The sequence below is a fragment of the Myxocyprinus asiaticus genome, chromosome 38, assembly GCF_019703515.2.
Source record: "Myxocyprinus asiaticus isolate MX2 ecotype Aquarium Trade chromosome 38, UBuf_Myxa_2, whole genome shotgun sequence".
NCBI lineage: Eukaryota > Metazoa > Chordata > Actinopteri > Cypriniformes > Catostomidae > Myxocyprinus > Myxocyprinus asiaticus.
Genome location: NC_059381.1, coordinates 1,127,264 through 1,151,116, shown reverse-complemented (window position 1 = coordinate 1,151,116; position 23,853 = coordinate 1,127,264). Strand labels below are relative to the sequence as shown.

Sequence of the window (23,853 nt, the reverse complement as noted above, 5' to 3'; positions counted from 1 at the left end):
GGTAGACTGATATATCGGTTTTACCGATTGTTGGAACCATCGGTTATCGGCAAAAATCTCTGCCGATAGTTCTTTATTTTATTCCTCATCTATAAACCTCATCTGGCGAAATATATACAGTATATATATATATATATATATATATATATATATATATACATACACGCACACAAAATTAAATCTGGTCAATATATAGGCTATAAAAAGCTTAATTTGGTAAATATTTACATATAGAGCATTGCCAAGCCCCAGTGTATTTCTGGGTTGTTTGTTTGTAGTTAAAAGTCGAGCTTTATGCACAAAATCTTAATTTTTCTGGTTATTATTGGGACTTTGGTTGCACACTAAACTCCTTAAGGAATTTTATTCATTTTGTACTCTTCTAGCCTCAATGTCTGTGCCTGTCATAGTAAGGAAAGCCTGATAAATGTTTGATCATTCTATAAATCGATTTAAAAAAAATCGATTAATCGGTTATTTACCTTTTTTACTACCTTAGTTATCAGTCTCGGAAAAATCCACTATCAGTCGACCTCCAGTTTAATGAATTAAAAAGAAATAGGCATACTAAGTCATAAATATGCCAAGTTTATTTTCATGTATAGGCTATAGAGGAAACACAAAACAAAACTGTAATCAGAAAATATCTGATAATACTCAACTTGAGTATGAAAGCACTAACATGGGCTCGAGTCAAGAATGACCTCAGCGATTTTACATACTCTTAAACAGACTGAAGACTGTTCTAATAATATTAATCATTTAATGGTTCTGTCAATGAAAAATGCTACAAAACATTCAAACCTTTGCATACAAATGGAGTAGAAAAACAAATACTTGCTATGTACATTACTGGCCATTTGAAATTCCCATTCTTTGTGAAACCAAATTTATTTACAACCCAAAGGATAACCGATTCATTGTTTTCCCCAATATGTATTGTAAAGGGCAAAATGTCATTTTGATATTTAGTATTTAGCCTTTCAAAATAATGAGAAATGAAACCTAAGGAAGCCCATACAATCCAACGTGTTCTACCAAAGCCCAAACCACTAAACAGATCATCCTCTATAATCAAACGAGGGAAACAACAGGAAAACAGATTACTTCCAGAAAGATTTTAGTGAATAAGTCCCCCTGGAATATCTGGTTGTCTAAGCAGATCATTTGTATTCAAAAAAGGTGCAGTAACGCTAGTAGTTGTGGGAACAACCACTTGAGTGGTCATTGGCTTTGACATCTCCTTTAGGCTTGATGGTGCTGATGCACGAACAATGTTTAAGATGGCACCATCTGGACTCAAAAGCAGTTTACTAGGGGTGTAGGTGGTCAACACACTAGTGGGAACCTGTACGGGAGACTTGCTTTGACCTTGAAGTGGCTGCGGTAAAATGACAGGCTTACCAATTGTCCCAGGTTGCACAGCCCTGATTGGTTGACAAGATGTCAATATTACCGTATTCAACGATGGAGGAACAGTTGCAATAGGAGTGGCTGGACTCCCAATTGGTGGAACAGTTGCAACTGGAAGTTTCTGCATCCTTGATATTGTGCTGCTCATAGGCGGCACGGTCACTATTGGTGAATTTCTTGAAACCACAGTTTTCAATGGTTGTACAGCTGGTGCCACTTGGTTTTGGGGTGGTGTATTTGCAAGTCTTGCTTGCAGGAGCATGGGTGAAGTTGTGCTATGTAAACCTCCTTGTGCAAGGGTACAAACAACAGAGGTTTCTTTGGGGCAGCTGGTCATGCTCTGTGAAGGTGCAACTAAGAGACCTTTTCCTTCAGAAGTTTGGAAGATAGGAAGTCTTACAATGTTGCTCAAGCCTGGTTGTCCTGATGATACATCAGAACGTAGAGTTTGTAGAGCAGTAGGACCAGAAGCAGTCAGTGGAGTTCTGATCACCTGCCGACAGACTCCATCAGAGTGCCAAACGTTTGTTGAGGTGGGTGAGGGCAGCCTGACCAGTGTTTTCTGTGGTGCTACCAATCTAATCTCTGAAGGAACAGGGCTAGGCACAGAACAGTTTGGACTTCTGGGAACAGAGGAGGCAGGAGCAGAACAGTTTGGACTTCTGGGAACAGAGGAGGCAGGACTTGACCCTTGCAAGCCTCCAGGAGAAGAGTTAGAGATAAGCAGAACATGACAACCAGGTCCAAGGCCTTGAGCAGGTACAACAAATCTGGTGTTGTTGATCAGGAGTTGAGTTCCAGGGGCAAGTGGGGCAGTGGTATTGATCACGATTTTTCCCTGCACACTTTTGGTTTCAGGGGCTGGAGGTCGAACCCCAGAGGACATGACCACTGGAGTTGAAGAGATCCTTCCTGTTTGTGGTTGCACAGTGCTGCTCATGGTTATAGGATGGGACACTCCTGAAGTTGAAGCGATTGCAGTTGTTTTAATTGGCGAGGGTGATAAGCAGAGGGGTGAGATAATTTGTGGCTTGTTACTTTGTGGCATCACTTCATTTGTTAAAGTAGTGTGTTTGCTAATTAGACTACCTGAAAAAGAGGCAGATATATTTGAAGAAGAGTTGCCAATGGTAAACCCAGGTTTACTGTTAAGAGCATTTAATACTGAAAATGTTGTTGAGACAGATGAAGAAACATCCTGTTTTACAACTGATAAAAGTGCAGAGGACGCCATGTGACCAGTGCCCAGTGTTGAAAATGTGAAAGTTCTGCCATCAACAGATCCAGTTGCTTTGAGAGGACTTTCACAATTTCCTGATGGACAGCTGCTTGCAACAACATTGTTCTTCTGACCAATTTGTAGCCCACTTGATGTTGACATTGCAAGCACCTTGGAGACAATTACAGGTGTAGTTTTTGTAGAAGCTTCAGGGATGTTCTTGTTTGTGCTAAATATCCTGGATGTCAACCCTGGTACACTAATGCTCTGGACATTGGCCATCCCACCAGAAGCAGTGCAGCCAAAAGTTGTCCCAAGCTTGGGTATGACATTCAAGGCTTCAAGTGCTGGAGTAGAAGTTGCAGAAGAAATGTTGGCTTCTGAAGTTGTCAGTCCTTTAGGAATGGTAAGTGCAGAGTTGTCAGAGGCAGTGGGGCGGTTTATGAACATGACCCTTGATCCAGGCATGGTACATGTTGCAGTAGTGGAGGCAAATTTTGCTGCCGCTGAGGGAACATTTGTTGAAGGTGTTACTAGGAAAACCTTTTGAAGGCTGGACTGGTCTGGGGTACTGCTCCCTGGTAGAGTTCTCTTTTGTGGGGGTTTCATTATACATTTAGAGACGGTATTCTGCTGAACACCTGGGACATCCTTCACAGTTACAAGGACACTGTCACTGCTTTTTCTTGCAGCCAGGTGAGGTGATTTACCCGTGGCTAGACCACCAGCAACAGAGAAAGTCTGATTTAGGGTTGAAGAAGCTAACGTTCCTGTGACCAGAGCAGATGAGCTGACTGGAATTATATCCTTTGAGAATGACTGAGGAGAACCTCTATTGATTAGAGGAGTGATATCAGGTAATGTTTTTGGACTGAGGGTACCAGGAGCAGCTTGTGGAGTGGACGTGTAAGACTTTGACACCAGAAAAGCTTGAAGTTGTGGAGAGAGTGCAAAAACTGGGCTGGATTGTAATGCACCAGTTCCACTCTGTTCTGATGTTTGAACCTTCACCACCCCTGTGTTACCTCCTCTAGTAGTGACAAGAATGGACTGTGAGTCTCTGATGCACACTGTCCTAAGTTCCTGCTTACTGTCAGGTTTGGTTGGACTACTACTGGTTGGGGTAAAGGATTTGTTTAGGGTCACCTTTGGTTCAGTAGTCTTTTTAGGCACAGTGAAACCTCCAGTAGTTGTTTGTAATGTCCGTAAACTGGGTAAAATGGCAGCAGATGGTGTTCTAACATCACTAGTATCTTTCAGTGGTGCCATTTGCTGGACAGAAACCTTGTTTTCCGGTACAGTGAACCCTGAAGCATTGGACAAGTACGTTGTAGTCTTAGGGATGGACGAAGAGGTCACTTCCGGTGACTCCTGAGCAGCCTTTTTCTCAGTGCTTTGAATCAGTAGATTCGAAGGCAAGATAACAACTTGTTGCATTACCTTCTCCCCTGAATTTTGATCTAATATTGGCTGCACTGAAAACTTCACTGAAGTGCTCCCTTTCCTGAGAAGCCCCAAGCCTCCTGCAGTCTTGTACACCAACTGTCCAGTGCTTTCTGTTGTGGATGTTGGTGTTACAATAGAGACAGTATCAGAGTGTGGTGTTGGTGGACAGGTAGTTGAAGGTCGGACAGGTGGAACAGATGCAGACACTGTCTTGTTATGAAGCATCTGAGCCATCACTGCAGCCTTTGGATGACTTATTAAGGTCACCTTGTTTCCAACACTCTTGGCCAGTAATGCCTGGATTGGCTTGTAAGTCCCCTGAAAGCTACTCACAGGCGTGGACAACACTGAAGCTCTTTGAGAGGTCTGTGGGCTTGTCATTACTGTGTTTTGTTTGCTGGACACAACCTCCACATTAAGTTCAGAAGTCAAAGAACTCTCTGAGTCCATTTTGCCTCTCTTGCATGGGCTTGATTCCTCATTGATCGCACCACTCTGGCGGCGCTTTGAAGCGCGTGTAAAGTGTCCAGATTCGTTACTCACCATGACAATTTCAGGTCTGTCATCTTGGCATTTTACTTTATGATTTCCAATCTGATTTACATTCTCTGCAAAAGAAGGGCAGCATGCATCATTCTAAACAAATATTTCACACCTATATTGTAAAATTCAACAATTTAAAGAATATATTATTCCTTTTAAAAATGGAAAATAAAAATAGATTAATATAAAATATAAGTTTTACCCAAACAACACAAGGTAAAGAGATAAGCAAGGATATTTGTAAGGATACAAGAATATATATTTACTTGTTACAAATTTCAAACCTCTTTCTGTGACCAGTTTCAAGATGAAGTTTTTTTTTTTTCTCCCCAATTTGGAATGGCCAATTCCCAATGCGCTCTAAGTCCTCGTGGTGGCGTAGTGACTCGCCTCAATCCGGGTGGTGGAGGATGAATCTCAGTTGCCTCCGCGTCTGAGACCGTCAATCAGCGCATCTTATCACGCAGGCTTGTTGAGCGTGTTACCAAGGAGACGTAGCGCGCAGGGAGGCCCACGCTATTCTCCGTGGCATCCACGCACAACTCACCACGCGCCCCACCGAGAGCGAGAACCACATTATAGCGACCACGAGGAGGTTACTCCAACGTGACTCTACCCTCCCTAGCAACCGGGCCAATTTGGTTGCTTAGGAGACCTGTCTGGAGTCACTCAGCACACCCTGGATTCAAACTTGTGACTCCAGGTGTGATAGTCAGCGTCAATACTCGCTGAGATACCCAGGCCCCCTCAAGATGCAGTTTAATCATCTTTGGTTTTATTTGCATTAGAATACTTTCACTCCTCAAAACATATATCCTTTCTTCTATTTGACAAGTTTGTGTAAAACTAATTTTAGTTCAGTTTGAACTCTACTTTACACATTTTTTGTAAATGATCAAATGAGCCATTTTGCAAAATGTTTGTGACTCACCTGATGCCTCAGAATCTTCCTTCATACTCCTGTTAATTTTGACTTCACTATCTTCCAACTCCCTTATTGTATCGGTGGACAACACAGAAACAATATCCACAGTATCCACCTGTTCCCTGATAAAGTTCTCATATTCGGGGTGTTTTTTGAAATCGTCACACTCCTTTTTCAAGCGCGCTCTGTTGAGGACAAGGACAGAGAAGAATTCACAAAAGCTCTGTTACCAGGAAACATAGCCTTAAGGTAAAAAAGAAAACGAAAACATCTAGGTGCCTGTTGAATGCAGTGAGGTGTATCAGTCACTGCACATTACAATAGAAAGCTCATTCTTGGATATCATTCAAATTCACCTCCCGGATCATTTGAGAAAACCCTTCTTTGATCAAAACAACTAGACTAAATTGCAGAAGTTTGAGAAACCACAAAAACATGCTGAACCAAAAGATAGTTACTAGCAAATAGCAGAGAAGGGGAAACATAGTATTGCACAGATTCAAGGTTCCCCATCTATTTTCAGCATTAACACATGGGTTCACACTGTGGTTTAAGTATTAGAGTAGAATCGGCTTGTTTTCAAAAATGCACTTTAAAGTAGTCATAAGAAAATTATGCCAGCTGCAGGCAAAATGTACTTACTGTTTTTATTGTAGAAAAATAACAAAATCTCATATCCCAAAAATTACTCCCTTTACCTGTTCCTCTGGAAGGCCTTGACTAGTTTGGGTTCCCATGGTAAAAGCTCGTTTAGCAGCCTTATAAGTGTGATGTGTAACTCTTTCACAGTGGCTCTTTTGTGTTGCATTCTTCCCTGAAATACGGTGCAAAACACACACAAACACACAGAACAGTTTGTACTAGTTTGCACAATTTTTATTAAACAGGTCAAACTTCAGTAACTGATAAACACTGGATTTTGCTTGTATCTCATCTGTCAAATTCATGTCATGACATCTATTAGACAAACCCCAGCCTGTAAAAGTTGGACTGCAAGAAAATGTTTACTTTGCATTAAAAAATTTAAATCTAGATTCAATACAATAACAATACTCGGCGGTGTTTATGATTTTAAATATACTGGAATTATTAACTTCAAATGAAATAATTCAAATTATACACAATTATAGTATATTATATTAATATATATTAATATGTATGTTTTTACTTATTGTAGTACTTATATGCTTATTTCTTAACAACAACAAAAAACATTAAAACAGTGGTTTAAATGAAACAACAGCACATTTGCTGATATCAATAACATATGCACAAAATATGCAAATAGAAAAAAATACTGTCAAGTTTCATGTAAATGAGTGTGTGGGTATGGAGGAGAACTAGTGAATGTGTGTGTGTGTGTGTGTGTGTGTGTGTGTCTGTGATTTGAGTGTATGTGTGTCTGTCTGTGTCTGTGTGTGTGTGTGTGTGTGTGTGTGTGTGTGTCTGTGTGTCTGTGTGTCTGATTTGAGTGTGTGTGTGTCTGTGTGTGTGATTTGAGTGTACGTGTGTCTGTATGTGTGATTTGAGTGTGTGTGTGTCTGTGTTTGTGTCTGTGTGTGTGTGTATGACTGTGTGTGTGATTTGAGTGTCTGTGTCAGTGTGACTGTGTGTGTGATTTGAGTGTATGTGTGTCTGTATGTGTGTGTGTCTGACTGTGTGTGTGATTTGAGTGTGTGTGTGATTTGAGTGTGTGATTTGAGTGTGCGTATGTGTGTGTGTGTGACTGTGTCTGATTTGAGTGTGTGTCTGTGTGTGTCTGTGTGTGTGATTTGAGTGTATGTGTGTCTGTGTGTGTGATTTGAGTGTGTGTGTGTGTCTGTGTGTGTGTGATTTGAGTGTATGTGTGTCTGTGTGTGTGATTTGAGTGTATGTGTGTCTGTGTGTCTGATTTGAGTGTGTGTGTGTGTCTGTGTGTGTGATTTGAGTGTGTGTGTGTGTCTGTGTGTGTGTGATTTGAGTGTGTGTGTGTGTCTGTGTGTGTGATTTGAGTGTGTGTGTGTGTGTGTGTGTGTGACTGTGTCTGATTTGAGTGTGTGTCTGTGTGTGTGATTTGAGTGTATGTGTGTCTGTGTGTGTGATTTGAGTGTGTGTGTGTGTCTGTGTGTGTGTGTGTGACTGTGTGTGTGATTTGAGTGTGTGTGTCTGTGTGTGTGATTTGAGTGTGTGTGTCTGTGTGTGTGATTTGAGTGTATGTGTGTCTGTGTTTGTGTCTGTGTGTGTGTATGACTGTGTGTGTGATTTGAGTGTCTGTGTCTGTGTGTGATTTGAGTGTATGTGTGTCTGTATGTGTGTGTGATTTGAGTGTATGTGTGTCTGTCTGTGTCTGTGTTTGTGTCTGTGTGTGTCTGTGTGTGTGATTTGAGTGTGTGTGTGTCTGTGTTTGTGTGTGTTTTGAGTGTGTGTGTGTGTGACTGTGTGTCTGATTTGAGTGTGTGCGTGTCTGTGTGTGTGATTTGAGTGTACGTGTGTCTGTGTTTGTGTCTGTGTGTGTGTGTATGACTGTGTGTGACTGTGTGTGTGATTTGAGTGTGTGTGTGTCTGTGTGTGTGATTTGAGTGTACGTGTGTCTGTGTTTGTGTCTGTGTGTGTGTGTATGACTGTGTGTGTGATTTGAGTGTATGTGTGTCTGTATGTGTGTGTGTGTGACTGTGTGTGTGATTAGAGTGTGTGATTTGAGTGTGTGTGTGTCTGTGTGTGTGTGTGTGACTGTGTGTCTGATTTGAGTGTGTGTGTGTGTGATTTGAGTGTATGTGTGTCTGTGTGTGTGTGACTGTCTGATTTGAGTGTGTGTGTCTGTGTGTGTGATTTGAGTGTATGTGTGTCTGTGTGTGACTGTGTGTCTGATTTGAGTGTGTGTGTCTGTATGTGTGTGTGTGTGATTTGAGTGTGTGTGTCTGTATGTGTGTCTGTATGTGTGTGTGTGTGACTGTGTGTGTGATTTGAGTGTGTGTGTGTGTCTGTGTGTGACTGTGTGTCTGATTTGAGTGTGTGTGTGTCTGTGTGTGTGATTTGAGTGTACGTGTGTCTGTGTTTGTGTCTGTGTGTGTGTGTATGACTGTGTGTGACTGTGTGTGTGATTTGAGTGTATGTGTGTCTGTATGTGTGTGTGTGTGACTGTGTGTGTGATTTGAGTGTGTGATTTGAGTGTGTGTGTGTCTGTGTGTGTGTGTGTGACTGTGTGTCTGATTTGAGTGTGTGTGTGTGTGATTTGAGTGTATGTGTGTCTGTGTGTGTGTGACTGTGTCTGATTTGAGAGTGTGTGTCTGTGTGTGTGATTTGAGTGTATGTGTGTCTGTGTGTGACTGTGTGTCTGATTTGAGTGTGTGTGTCTGTGTGTGTGATTTGAGTGTATGTGTGTCTGTGTGTGTGATTTGAGTGTATGTGTGTCTGTGTATGATTTGAGTGTGTGTGTGTGTGTCTGACTGTGTGTGTGATTTGAGTGTCTGTGTCTGTGTGTGATTTGAGTGTATGTGTGTCTGTGACTGTGTGTGATTTGAATATGTGTGTGTGTGTGTGTGACTGTGTGTCTGATTTGAGTGTGTGTGTGTGTCTGTGTGTGTGATTTGAGTGTATGTGTGTCTGTGTGTGTGATTTGAGTGTGTGTGTGTGTGTGTGTGTGATTTGAGTGTATGTGTGTCTGTGTGTGTGATTTGAGTGTATGTGTGTCTGTGTGTGTGATTTGAGTGTGTGTGTGTGTGTGTGATTTGAGTGTGTGTGTGTGTCTGACTGTGTGTGTGATTTGAGTGTCTGTGTCTGTGTGTGATTTGAGTGTATGTGTGTCTGTATGTGTGTGTGTGTGTGACTGTGTGTGTGATTTGAGTGTATGTGTGTCTGTCTGTGTCTGTGTTTGTGTGTGTGTGATTTGAGTGTGTGTGTGTCTGTGTGTGTGATTTGAGTGTGTGTGTGTCTGTGTGTGTGATTTGAGTGTATGTGTGTCTGTCTGTGTTTGTGTGTGTGTGTGTGTGGTGTGTGTGTGTGTGTGTTTTGAGTGTGTGTGTGTCTGTGTGTGACTGTGTGTCTGATTTGAGTGTGTGTGTGTCTGTGTGTGTGATTTGAGTGTACGTGTGTCTGTGTGTGTGATTTGAGTGTGTGTGTCTGTGTTTGTGTCTGTGTGTGTGTGTGTGTGTGTATGACTGTGTGTGCGATTTGAGTGTATGTGTGTCTGTATGTGTGTGTGTGTGTGACTGTGTGTGTGATTTGAGTGTGTGATTTGAGTGTGTGTGTGTCTGTGTGTGTGTGTGTGACTGTGTGTCTGATTTGAGTGTGTGTGTGTGTGTCTGTGTGTGTGATTTGAGTGTATGTGTGTCTGTGTGTGTGATTTGAGTGTATGTGTGTCTGTGTGTGTGATTTGAGTGTGTGTGTGTCTGTGTGTGATTTGAGTGTGTGTGTGTCTGACTGTGTGTGTGATTTGAGTGTCTGTGTCTGTGTGTGATTTGAGTGTATGTGTGTCTGTATGTATGTGTGTGTGTGACTGTGTGTGTGATTTGAGTGTGTGTGTGTGATTTGAGTGTGATTTGAGTGTGTGTGTGTGTGTGACTGTGTGTCTGATTTGAGTGTGTGTGTGTGTCTGTGTGTGTGATTTGAGTGTATGTGTGTCTGTGTGTGTGTGATTTGAGTGTGTGTGTGTGTGTGTGTGTGATTTGAGTGTATGTGTGTCTGTGTGTGTGATTTGAGTGTGTGTGTGTCTGTGTTTGTGTCTGTGTGTGTGTATGACTGTGTGTGTGATTTGAGTGTCTGTGTGTGACTGTGTGTGTGATTTGAGTGTGTGTGTGTCTGTGTGATTTGAGTGTCTGTGTCTGTGTGTGACTGTGTGTGTGATTTGAGTGTATGTGTGTCTGTATGTGTGTGTGTGTGACTGTGTGTGTGATTTGAGTGTGTGTGTGATTTGAGTGTGTGTGACTGTGTGTGATTTGAGTGTGTGTGTCTGTTTTGAGTGTATGTGTGTCTGTATGTGTGTGTGTGTGACTGTGTGTGTGATTTGAGTGTGTGATTTGAGTGCGTGTCTGTGTGTGACTGTGTGTGTGATTTGAGTGTGTGTGTGTGTGTGATTTGAGTGTGTGTGTCTGTGTGTGTGATTTGAGTGTGTGTGTGTGTGATTTGAGTGTGTGTGTGTGTGTGTGTGTGTGTGTGTTCCCTCTCTTACTAACAGATCTCTTTTTGCCGCTGTCCAGTTCATCCAGCTCATCTTCTGTTTTATTGATCAGAACTCTGAGATCATCCAGACTGGAGCAAACCAACTACACAACACAAATATGATACAAATGTAAGAAAAAAAGAAAAAGGACAGAGACTGTCCTTAAATTAGCTTGTTTTTCAGCTGTGAACAATTACAATTATTTAGAAATTGCAATAAATTCTGCATGGGCATTTAAATTGTTTTATTAAAATAAATATATAAACAAATAAACTAGTACTGTACATCATGGTAATATATTATTGTCACAAACATTTGCTTAATTCTAAACTAATTTTTTCTGCCCTCTAGTGAATTCTCTGTGCAAACACAATCTCTAATTAAATGTTACCTTGCACAGCACATACTGTATGTTTCAAAAGAAGGGAAATCTATTTTTCAAAAATGACACCAGGTTTTATAGAGGGCCATATAATGTTTAATAGTTAAAAATGGTTTGCTCTCTTCACTTTTATAGGTAAGGAAAAGTTCACACCTGAAATGATGGTTCTGCTGGCAGCAGTCCACATCCTGCTTTTCTCTTCACCAACATCGTCTTCCTGTCTAACTTTTTCCCTGGTGATGGAGAATTATTAGAGTGTGTGTGAAAAACACTGAACGACTTACAGAGACAGTATAAAGCATTTCAACGTTAGACAACATTTACTTAAATGCCACAGTTATAATACTACCTGAGAGATGACCAAAGTTTAGGGACATATTTTAAGCATAAGAGTTCATTTTCAATGAAATGCATAAATATCATACACAAACATATTGCAAGTGCATATGAAACTTATTGCGAGGGAACACAAACTATTGCGAAGGTCCGCAAAACTTATTGTGAGTGCATGTGAAACTTATTGTGAGGGAACACAAACTATTGCGAAGGTCCGCAAAACTTATTGTGAGTGCATGTGAAACTTATTGTGAGGGAACACAAACTATTGCGAAGGTCCGCAAAACTTATTGTGAGTGCATGTGAAACTTATTGTGAGGGAACACAAACTATTGCGAAGGCCCGCAATACTATTGCGAGTGCATGTGAAACTTATTGTGAGGGAACACAAACTATTGCGAAGGCCCGCAATACTATTGCGAGTGCATGTGAAACTTATTGTGAGGGAACACAAACTATTGCGAAGGCCCGCAAAACTATTGCGAGTGCATGCGAAACTTATTGTGAGGGAACACAAACTATTGCGAGTGCATGTGAAACTTATTGTGAGGGAACACAAACTATTGCGAGTGCATGTGAAACTTATTGTGAGGGAACACAAACTATTGCGAAGGCACGCAAAACTATTGCTAGGGCACTCAAAACTTATTGCGAGGGAACACAATCTGTTGTGAGGTCCCGCAAAACTATTGCTAGGGCACGCAAAACTTATTGTGAGGGAACACAAAATATTGCGAAGGCCCGCAAAACTATTGCGAGTGCATGTGAAACTTATTGTGAGGGAACACAAACTATTGCGAAGGCCCGCAAAACTATTGCGAGTGCATGTGAAACTTATTGTGAGGGAACACAAACTATTGCGAAGGCCCGCAAAACTATTGCGAGTGCATGTGAAACTTATTGTGAGGGAACACAAACTATTGCGAAGGCCCGCAAAACTATTGCGAGTGCATGCGAAACTTATTGTGAGGGAACACAATCTGTTGTGAGGGCCCGCAAAACTATTGCGAGTGCATGCGAAACTTATTGCCAGAGAACACAAACTATTGCTAGGGCATGCAAAACTATTGCGAGTGCATGTGAAACTTATTGTGAGGGAACACAAACTATTGCGAAGGCCCGCAAAACTATTGCGAGTGCATGCGAAACTTATTGTGAGGGAACACAATCTGTTGTGAGGGCCCGCAAAACTATTGCGAGTGCATGCGAAACTTATTGCAAGAGAACACAAACTATTGCTAGGGCACGCAAAACTTATTGTGAGGGAACACAAACTATCGCGAAAGCACGCAAAACTATTGTGAAGGCACGCAAAACTATTGCTAGGGCACGCAAATCTATTGCTAGGGCACACAAAACTATTGCTAGGGTACACAAAACTATTGCGAAGGCACGCAAAACTATTGCTAGGTCACGCAAAACTTATTGCGAGGGAACACAAACTGTTGCGAGGGAACACAAACTATTGCGAGTGCATGCGAAACTTATTGCAAGAGAACAAACTATTGCTAGGGCACGCAAAACTTATTGTGAGGGAACACAAACTATCGCGAAGGCACGCAAAACTATTGCTAGGGCATGCAAAACTATTGCGAAGGCACGCAAAACAATTGCTAGGTCACGCAAAACTTATTGCGAGGGAACACAAACTATTGCGAGGGCATGCAAAACTATAGCTAGGGCACGCAAAACTATTGCGAAGGCATGCAAAACTATTGCTAGGGCACACAAAACTATTGCTAGGTCACGCAAAACTTATTGCGAGGGAACACAAACTGTTGTGAGGGAACACAAACTATTGCGAGGGCACGCAAAACTTATTGTGAGGGAACACAAACTATTGCTAGGGAACGCAAAACTTATTGTAAGGGAACACAAACTATTGCTAGGGCATGCGAAACTTATTGCGAGAGAACAAAAACTATTGCCCGGTTCACACGCTCGCACTGATCCCGTCACTGGTCTGGAGCTCGCGTTTCGCGGGAAGCTCTGGTTGACGTGCTCGCACTGATCCTGTCACTGGTCTGGAGCTCGCGTTTCGCGGGAAGCCTGGTTGACGTGCGTGCACTGATCCTGTCATTGGTCTGGAGCTCGCGTTTCGCGGGAAGCCTGGTTGATGTGCGTGCACTGATCCTGTCACTGGTCTGGAGCTTGCACTGATCCTGTCACTGGTCTGGAGCTCACACTGATCCTGTCACTGGTCTGGAGCTTGCGTTTCGCGGGAAGCCCGGTTGACGTGCATGCACTGATCCTGTCACTGGTCTGGAGCTCGCACTGATCCTGTCACTGGTCTGGAGCTTGCGTTTTGCGGGAAGCCCGGTTGACGTGTGTGCACTGATCCTGTCACTGGTCTGGAGCTCGCACTGATCCTGTCACTGGTCTGGAGGTCGCGCTTCGCGGGAAGCTCGGTTGACGTGCGTGCACTGATCCTGTCACTGGTCTGGAGCTCGCGTTTCGCGGGAAGCCCGGTTGACGTGCGTGCACTGATCCTGTCACCGGTCTGGAGCTCGCGTTTCGCGGGAAGCTCGGTTGACGTGCTCGCACTGATCCTGTCACCGGTCTGGAGCTCGTGTTTCGCGGGAAGCTCGGTTGACGTGCGTGCACTGATCCTGTCACCGGTCTGGAGCTCGCGTTTCGCAGGAAGCCCGGTTGACGTGCGTGCACTGATCCTGTCACTGGTCTGGAGCTCGCGTTTCGCGGGAAGCCCGGTTGACGTGCGTGCACTGATCCTGTCACTGGTCTGGAGCTCGCGTTTCGCGGGAAGCTCGGTTGACGTGCTCGCACTGATCCTGTCACCGGTCTGGAGCTCACGTTTTGCAGGAAGCCCGGTTGACGTGCGTGCACTGATCCTGTCACTGGTCTGGAGCTCGCACTGATCCTGTCACTGGTCTGGAGCTCGCACTGATCCTGTCACTGGTCTGGAGCTCACACTGATCCTGTCACTGGTCTGGAGCTCGCGTTTCACGGGAAGCTCGGTTGACGTGCTCGCACTGATCCTGTCACCGGTCTGGAGCTCGCGTTTCGCGGGAAGCTCGGTTGACGTGCTCGCACTGATAGCAGAGTTCAGTTTGGCTTCACAGACTCTGCGCTCAAAAAGTGAAATGAATGTAATACGTTTGCTTCATCGCCTGGCAGAAATGCGTACGGATGTGGCTGACATGAGAGTATTAAAATAAAGGTGCATCTTAAAAAAAAATGGCTATATCGATATTTACGCATTGTAACGATAACACTGGATCGTTTGTTATTGTATCGATGCATCGATCCAGATCGATGGATCATTACACCCCTATTGCTATGCATGCAAAACTTGCAATCTATTGCTAGGACATGCAAAACTTATTGCGAGGGAACACAAACTATTGCGAGAGCAAAAAAAACTATTTTAAAAAACATTTGCTCTGTAATTTCATATCAAAACAATTAATGAATGAATTAAAAAAATAATAATACCATTCTAAAAACAACCTTTTGACCTTCACAAACAAACAGTTTTTTAAAGACATCAGCACAAAACATTAAGCATCAATCAGAAATATTTCACTCACCCAGTTTTCGTTTTTTCCTCTTGTCCTTCTTCTTCATGGTGCTGGCGGCTCTGTGCAGGCTGCTTTTAGCTTTTCTGTTCTTCAAGTTCACTTTTCCTGACTTAGTTTTTCTCATCCCAGACTTATTCTCTTTCTTTTTCTTCCTCTTCTTTTTCCTGGCGCGTGTTGTTTCTGTTGCCCCCTGTGTGGAGTTGTCTTGTTGTGGGCAGGTGATTTCAGATTTGATTGGGTCATTTAAGAGCCGACAGCGTGAACAGTGCCGTGTTGTTTCCTTGGACACCCTAGAACACTCTGAACAGAGAGTGTGCTTCTCACTGGTCTTGTGAATCATGTCCTTGTAAGGACTTTTGTCAGTATGTGACATAAGAGAGTTGGCAGGTGACTTGCCTCTGTAGCAGCTGTCTCCAACTCTGAACCACGGCTCGCAGTCTGACTCATCCTCTTTTTTTAAACGTTCTTCCTCCATGGATTTCTCTCGAACGCCTCTTGAAGACTCTGAAGAAACTTCCTTGCACCCTAAGAGGACACTTGAAGGACATTTCTGATCAAGATCCTCCTTGTCGGAGAGCAAATTTTCGTTTACGCCCCATGGGCACGGCTCCGTCTTGCATGAGCCGTCGTTCTCTAACTTTACACCATCTACAGACAGAAACAGTCCCTTCTCATTCATTTCCACCTTAACTTCTGAACCGGCTGAGCCCGTTTCCTGCTCACATCTCTTGACGTGGAACACTGGTAGAGGAAACTCCATTGCGAGACATGGACTCTGGCGATAGATCCTCAAGTCCGCACCGCAAAAGTGCGGAAAGTGTATGTAGATGTTCTCCTCACTGTCATAGCCCAAGATGGATTCACGGCACTCATGAATGGGCTGCCCGAGAACGGCGTCCTGCACGTCTTTCTGCGTCTCATACACATGATCACAGAGTCCCTTCAGGAGCCAAACGCGCTGGTTAAACGGAAGCTGGTGGAACGCCGTTTCCTCTAAAGGATTCACCTCGCCCAACGTCCAAAAGAACTGATGGCAAAGTCCGAGCTGTTCTGCTCGAGTCACCTGGTCTTCAACCCTCCCGACCGCCTGGTACCAGCCCTGCACCCTCCGACGTAACTCCGCCTCCCACTTCCTGTAGGGCAGTGCCAGGCGGCGGTGAAGGTTCGCTCTCTTGTGCGGATGGCAGAGAAGAGACGTCATGACTCTAGCGAGGAAAGAACTACAGCGAGGCATCAACAAGCAACGCTCAAGCTCGTAGAAAACGATCTCGGGGAGGTTGAGAGCCGTTTGGGCAAGACACAGGAAGTGGCCAATGGCTGGGAGCTCCCACATGGTTCGGACCAGCCACGGTTCTGATAAAGACAGCAAGGAATGCTCCCAATCCTCAACTTCTTTCGCCGACACCTCCTCTGCCTCTTTCCTTTCCTGTTCCCGCTGCCTAGATGTCAAAGGGCAAAGGCTACAGTTAGACATTACAGTCTCAACTGGTTAGACTTGAAAGGTTATAATATTCACAACCAGGGGTTGTACGATATGGTTATCTCACGATTCGGTTGTTGTATGTTATGAGGTTCATGATTCGATGTTATCTCGATTTGATATAATAATACTTGAATCACAAAGTATGACAAAATTTTTATATTTTTTAGAAAAATGTTTGAACAAAATGCTAATTAATTAATTAATTTTATTTATCACACATTTGCACATATACAGTGAAATTCTTTTTTTTCACATATCCCAGCTAAGCTGGGGTCAGAGTGCAGGGTCAGCCATGATATGGCACCCCTGGAGCTGATAGGGTCAAGGGCCTTGCTCAAGGGCCCAACAGTGGCATCTTGGCAGTGCTGGGGCTTGAACCCCTGACCTTCTGATCAGTAACCCAGAGCCTTAACCGCTGAGCCATCAAAGAGTTTCTCATATACCTTACTCTATACAAATAAACACAACACAGTAAATATTCTTGTTTTATCTAGACTGGACTACTGCAATGGTCTTCTGGTAAGACTGCATGCATGTACAGTCAAACCTCTGCCGTTGATCCAGAACGCAGAGGCACGATTGGTCTTCAACGAGCCCAAGAGAGTGCAAGTCACACCTCTTTTCAACGAACTGCACTGGTTGCCAATGGTTGCTCGCATCAAGTTCAAGGCACTGATGCTCACAGAACAACCACTAGCTCCGCAACCTACTATCTACACTCTCTACTTCAGGTCTATGTGCCCGCCAAAAGCTTACGATTAGCGGGTGAGTGGTGCCTTGTGATGTCATCCCACAGAGACACAAAATCACTCTACCAGACCTTCAATTCAACTGTTCCTCACTGGTAAAACTCCCGAGCCACTGATTCTCTAGCCACCTTCAAGAAACATCTGAAGACGCATCTCTTTTGCGAGCACTTGACACACACATATATATATATATATATATATATATATGTCACACACCAAATCATAAATATCACCAAAATGCAGAATGAGACGTTTTTGTTCGGAATTGATTTTCAAGGTGAGTTCAAAGCTATGCACGACACTGGCTTTGCCGCTTTGACGTGAATCATGAACGCAGCTTCACAACTGCTGTAACAAAGCGAATAGCCCAGTCTACCGGCAGATTAATATTGTGGAGGATGAGAGTTTAAGGGATTTAATGCCCATTGCAATGAATATGCAACCTATGTGGGTACTATTGTAGTTCTTTCAATTATTCAAACTCCAACTAAGACTTTGGGAAAAGTTTAATGTTACTTGAATTGGTGATATTTTAGTATATTGGTTTATATTGTGCAAGGCTTTGTTTGAAAAATTTTAATAAAGCATTATATTGGGGCCTGGGTAGCTCAGTGAGTATTGACGCTGACTACTACCCCTGGAGTCATGAGTTTGAATCCAGGGTGTGCTGAGTGACTCCAGCCAGGTCTCCTAAGCAACCAAATTGGCCTGGTTGCTAGGGAGGGTAGAATCACATGGGGTAACCTCCTCGTGGTCGTGATTAGTGGTTCTCGCTCTCAATGGGGCGCGTGGTGAGTTGTGTGTGGATGCCGCGGAGAATAGCGTGAAGCCTCCACATGCGCTATGTCTCCACGGTAACACGCTCAACAAGCCACGTGATAAGATGTGCGGATTGACGTCTCGGATGCGGAGACAACTGAGATTTTTCTGCTTGTAGTCTATATACATTAGCTTCAAGGTCATCTATATGATGGGGGCCTGGGTAGCTCAGTGTCAAAGATGCTGGCTACCACCCTTGGAGTCGTGAGTTCGAATCCCAGGGCGTGCTGAGTGACTCCAGCCAGGTCTCCTAAGCAACCAAATTGGCCCAGTTTCTAGGGAGCGTAGAGTCACATGGGGAAACCTCCTCGTGGTCACTATAATGTGGTTCGCTCTCGGTGGGGCACATAGTGAGTTGAGCGTGGATGCCACGGTGGATGGCGTGAAGCCTCCACACACGATGTCTCCGTGGCAATGCGCTCAACAAGCCATGATAAGATGCGTGGGTTGACAGTCTCAGACACGGAGGTAGCTGGGATTCGTTCTCCGCCATCCGGATTGAGGCGTATCACTATGTGACCATGAGGACTTAAAAGCACATTGGGAATTGGGCATTCCAAACTGGGAGGAAAAAAGGGGAAAAAATCTTGAAAAAATATATGACAGTGTACTTCTAAACGTTGACAAAATTCATTTTCAAAAGATTTAAGCATTTCAAATCTCCAGTCTCTCTCTTCTGGCTAAAAAGACTCAGGAACACACATGACATCACATAGAGGTTCAGAAACCTTGTCCAATCAAATGCTTTCTAGAACAAGAACGCACCCTCCCTCTACATCTGTTCAGCACGTCTGGCAGTGTTCTAACTGGCGCTTATTATGCCTTTGCAGGGCACTTCGAAGGGAGCACAATCCAAGCTGTCATTCCAAACGGGTTTTCCAATAAGAATCTCTTAAAAAGTGAGTTCTGACTGACCGTTATCACCTTTCAGCCATCTGAAGCTGTCACAGTGGAAGGTTATTGTCTTCAAAGGGAATAGGGCCTAGGGACGATCACTTCTGAATGTGAGGCACCAACACTGGAGCTGGACGTGAGAAAAGTTGCTGGAGTATATTTATATATTTTGTGCCACTGAAGGGATGTACAGTACCAGTAAGTGTTCTTTATTCTTTATGCTTAGAGAATTGTGATTCAAAACATGGATATATTATGTTTTACTCGCTTGTTTCTCATTCATCTTGCACAACAGCTCCAGCCTCGTCAAGCAAAGACCGCAATGTGCTGCGTGCGTTTATGGGCTGGTTATGTATTATGTTGTCAGATCATCGTTTGGTTCTAAAAGTCAGTGGAAAAGCTGGCCAGTATTAAGATCGCTTCTCAAGTTTCCCTGGTAAGCCGCCCTGACATGAGCAGCATGGTGGAAATGGGTATGTATGCGTCTGTGAGCACGTTTACTTAAGAAAACGGTTTATTCCAGGGTTTTTGCAGAAAGCAGCGTTCTAAAACATTTATGAGAATGCAGATTTCCTTATGCTGTTAAAGAGATTAAGAGAAAGTGGTTTAACATACCTAGGTTTCTCCTCGAGAACGCAGCTTACTGTGGCAATGTAAACACATAAGCGCCATTCTAACAGGTGCACATGTGCGTGGAACAGACCGGAGAACAAACGACATAGGATGGAGCCCAACAAATGTCAACACATCGGAAAGAAATCAACATTTCTGGGAGTACAGTGGGAAAAGCACATACACTATAAACTATACCCATTTTTACACACTACTGTAAAATATAGACAGTCCCTCACGTTCATGTATATGTGCTCCTACATTGAGGGAATCCCTGAGCTTTATGTAAGAGGGAAGCCCCACTATTGCAGCGCAATTCCGCTGCATATCGCGATGGAATGTTAAGGAAACAAGCACAGCAACACCTCTGGAATATCTGGAATATCCGAAGCAACAGAGAATAAAATAGAAGAAGTCTTCCTCGGATGCCATGTTTGTTATTTACACAAGCATCGCAGAGAAATTACGTTGCTGTGGAGAAAGATGCTTACTGGCCGAGCCTCATGTATACAAGAGAAAAGTGTGCCGCTTAAATAGTGCATGTAAATGGGAATGCTGCTTTCTCGCAATAAGCCGCTTTCTGGTGTCCATGTTAACGTAGACAGTGTGTGTGGCTGTACACTAAAGCCTACAGGCTATTTTTAAAAGAGCCATTTCACATGTCCCGCCCCACTTCCTGTTTCAGTAAGAAGTACGTCAAAACACCAAACTGAACCGCGCTCGTCAAAGCACTTCATGGGGACTTTGATGAGAGATGAGTCACATGGTTTCTTCACTGCATCCGTGCTTGGTGTGATTAGAATTTATTTTTATTTTTACTTTTTGATCCACAAATGTATTGAACAGAAAGGACATTAAAAGACCCATTATTCAATGAAAGTGGAGTGCGTGGATCTCATCTTTGAATGACACACATTACACGGAAGACATGTTCTGTTTCAATGCACCTTTTAAGCACTTTCAACAAAAAAAGGCACTTTTCCAGGTATTCCAATGCTTTATTATTTAAAAGTGAAATTCAAGCACTTTAAGTACTGCAAGGACCTTGTGTGAACCCCGTAAATAGTATTGAAGAAAGCGACAGAGAGATTATGATATTTGACGGGTCATTTATGATCACATGGACAGAAAACAATTCTGCAAATTTTGAAATATCGACTTATGCCACAATATGGTTCATCACTACTTTTAGTTTGCAATCTTTTGTCCCCATTCTCAACCCATTTTATTTCCATAATGTAATGTATTTCTGACTGTTACAGGACGTTTAATGAGACAATGAGTTTTTGACCAGGACGTGGATGCTGAAGGTCAAGTCCACCCTCCAGCGCTTCTCCACCCATTTCAACCTTTAGTATATTAACCATCAAAAGGCTGTATTACCTACTACAGTAGTCTAAGATGCAGTTGATGCCTAATTAGCTATTTGGCAATTGGTTCATTGGTTGCACGTTGAAGAGTTTTTTTATTTAATGGGTATACACCAATGTTCTCACCTTCTCTCCTCTTTGGCTCGCTGTAGCTCCTCCAGTCTCAGCGCCTGCACCATGATGGACTCACTGCCACCCACCGTAATGGCAGCCAGGTTTCGTGGTACTGATCGCCGCCTGGATGAAGTGCCCACTGGCACTTTTTCATCTTCAGTGCCAAAGCGACCTCTAGAGGTCACGGCCAGGGTCGTTTTCTCTCTCAAGGTCCTAATGAGGGCAAAGAAATAAACAACAACAACATCAGTAGGTGCTGAATCAACAACTTGTCTCCTTTAAACCCTCTAAAAAATGGCCCCATTCACTTCCCTTGTAAGTGCCTCACTGTTGCCTCGAGTTGTACTTCTTTTTTTTTTTTGTTCTCCTCTTGTTTTGAGAATGAATCCCAATGTCTATTTATAATGTCAGTGCAATTACCTGGACAACAGGGTGAGCTTTTGTTCCAGAATAATCTCCAGTTTCTGAGCCTGTTTGGAGATCCAGTGATCAACACCGTGAAACCGATAACAGTTCTCCAACATCAGTCTGAAATCAGCAACAAATGCTGTAATCGATTCATACTCCCGATTCACAAACTTATCATCCATCTTCCTGAAACACATGTCACTGTCAGGGGCCTGATCCCCGTGTGCTCCGGGGCCAATGGGGTGCCAAAACGGAGCCGCTATTGCTTTGTGTTTCTCTGAAAGAAAACTCTGAAATATTCTGTAGGCCTGTTGGATCTCTAGTGTGACATTGTCTTCATCGTCCACCGTACTGGACGTTAACGACCTGCTGTCATCCTCAAAGGTCACCGTGACTCGGTCGGGGTCAACTTCACTTTTCTCACAGTGTGACATGAAATTCTCCAGCTCTGATTGGTCTGACAAACCGTTACAGAGTTGCTCTGGCTCCTCCAGCCATCCAGGACCACAGTCCTGTGACCCGGGCTTGAGCCCGCAGGAGGTCAAGGTCAAACGGTGGTTCAGGTTCATATCCTGGGCAGCGTTTGACACGGATTCACAAGCGTGTCCACTCTCATTTGAGTCTGAATGAAGCTTCATTCTCCAGCTGTGATGATGAGAGCCTCGCTCACCTGCACAGGTGCCTCCTGCATCATCTGTCAATCAATGTCAATCTGTCATCACATGAAGCCATTTCTGATCCAGGTGGAAACTGTTTGAATAAAAACACATAAACGTTTATTTACACTTCCAGTACAAATGATGTTGAGAAAACAAGTATAAATTAAGTGCTACACCTACAGTTATTAATAACTAATACATTTGAAGTCTTCATACATGTCTATTAATCTATAGACACTAACAAAATCGCTACTACTATCTTTCAGTCCTGATACGTCTTAACCTACGGTATTTGTCTTATTTCATTGTTTAAGTGAGTTTTAACGCATTACCGGAGCGCTGTGCTGTGTTGTCGTGTGAAACATTAAACCGCCCGGACTAGGCCGCGGCGCCAGCAGCCTCGATTTCACTCTCACACCGAGGATGAGTCGCCTGAGCCGCGCAGCCAACGCTCTCTGTCCCGCTGACTGCTGAAGATCATAGTTCCAGTACGGCGCGGCCTGTCAATAAATACAGATATAATCCGAAGCGCGGGAGATATTAACTGTCACGAATGAAAATGTGTCAGTTTTCCAGCAAATCAAGCAGCAGCGAAACGTGTGTCTGTGTGTTTTTGTATGAGTGTGTGTGTGTGTGTGTTTGTGTGTGCGCGTGTTTGTATGAGTGTTTGTGTGTGTGTGAGGGATATACTAAAATAATAATAATGTAATAATTGAAATAATACATTTTACAAATTTTTTTTTTAAAAGTGATGCCATGTTATTCCGTCAAATACCTGGAAGTATCCTATAAATACCATGCCAAGCCTACATGAATGGTGTCATTCAGTACCATTGAATATTTAACCCTTGTGTGTCAATTTAAAAAAGTTACTCAGGGGTCCTTAGAGGACAAAAATGTCCGCATCAAAAAACTGCCATACTAATATTATATATTAATATTATTTTCCACTACCAAATATTCATTCATTTTCAGGACTTTAACCCTTTAAATGCCAGTTTGTTTATATAATGCCACACACACACAAAACACACTCTGACATCCATACCAACACACACACACACAATTTTAGCTGCATCATTTATTCAATTGGCCTGCAGTGCTCTGTAATACAGCAAACAGAAAATAGGGGAAAAGCTTGTATATGCTCCATAGGCTAAACATGAGAAATGTGGCGCCATCTGGTGGGAAATATTAAACATTTAAATTTTGAAGCCAGGGCTCCGGAATGAAAGTATAATATCATAGAATTCATGATTTTATGCTTTAATGGCACTGGGATCAAATATTGCAGTTTTAATGGGTTTCAATGGGGACATTTTTGTCCTGAAGGTCCTGAGTGTAACTATTTTGTGTACACAGTGTATTATAGATGTATTATAGGAACTGAGGTTGAAATATCAAAATTCCCCCAAAAATTCACACCTTTGGCAAAATTTATGCCATTGGCATTAACAAATGATCGAAAAAAAAAAAATTTAAAAGACAAAAATGTCCCGAAGTTCGCACAAGGGTTAACTGTACCACGCACCATCACTCATTATTTTCTCTTTTATCCTTTATAAAATATTGCCTACTCCTACTCAATTGAATGTATTTACTGAAGTGTATAAGGAAACACAAGTTTTATCTCAAGTTTTAAACAAGAACAAATACGCTATTTAAAAATGAAAGCTATTTATACACACATTTATATTTCTTAAAGGTGCACTCAGTAATTTTTTTCCTCATTAAAAAAAGTTTAACTCATAAAGACATGAACTGTAATTTTGCAATATATGTAGAAAATCATGAGCACTTACATT

At 43.0% G+C, this 23,853-nt stretch overlaps 2 protein-coding genes across 2 annotated transcripts in view; one reads left to right on the top strand and one right to left on the bottom strand.

The window, feature by feature from the left end:
- The window catches only part of LOC127429087 (guanine nucleotide exchange factor subunit RIC1-like), a 259,906-nt gene that overhangs the window by 193,471 nt on the left and 42,582 nt on the right, over positions 1-23,853 (top strand). The gene's annotated exons all lie outside the window — the stretch shown is intronic.
- Positions 47-22,920, bottom strand: LOC127429086 (uncharacterized protein KIAA2026-like). Its single transcript, XM_051677877.1, has 9 exons — positions 22,381-22,920; positions 21,402-22,139; positions 20,994-21,194; positions 14,950-16,379; positions 11,219-11,298; positions 10,697-10,786; positions 6,245-6,360; positions 5,553-5,731; positions 47-4,686 (listed from the first exon to the last, which is right to left on the bottom strand). Exons 2-9 carry the CDS (start codon positions 22,025-22,027, stop codon positions 1,121-1,123), a joined length of 6,288 nt encoding a protein of 2,095 aa, XP_051533837.1. The 5' UTR covers positions 22,028-22,139; positions 22,381-22,920; the 3' UTR covers positions 47-1,120.

Coding starts and splice junctions, on each gene's coding strand:
- LOC127429086 (XM_051677877.1), bottom strand. CDS start 22,027: ATGAAGCTTCATTCAGACTCAAATGAGAGTGGACACGCTTGTGAATCC. Junction 21,195..21,401: donor AAGCTCACCCTGTTGTCCAG/GTAATTGCACTG, acceptor TGCCCTCATTAG/GACCTTGAGAGAGAAAACGA. Junction 11,299..14,949: donor GAGGAAAAAACGAAAACTGG/GTGAGTGAAATA, acceptor CTCCATCACCAG/GGAAAAAGTTAGACAGGAAG.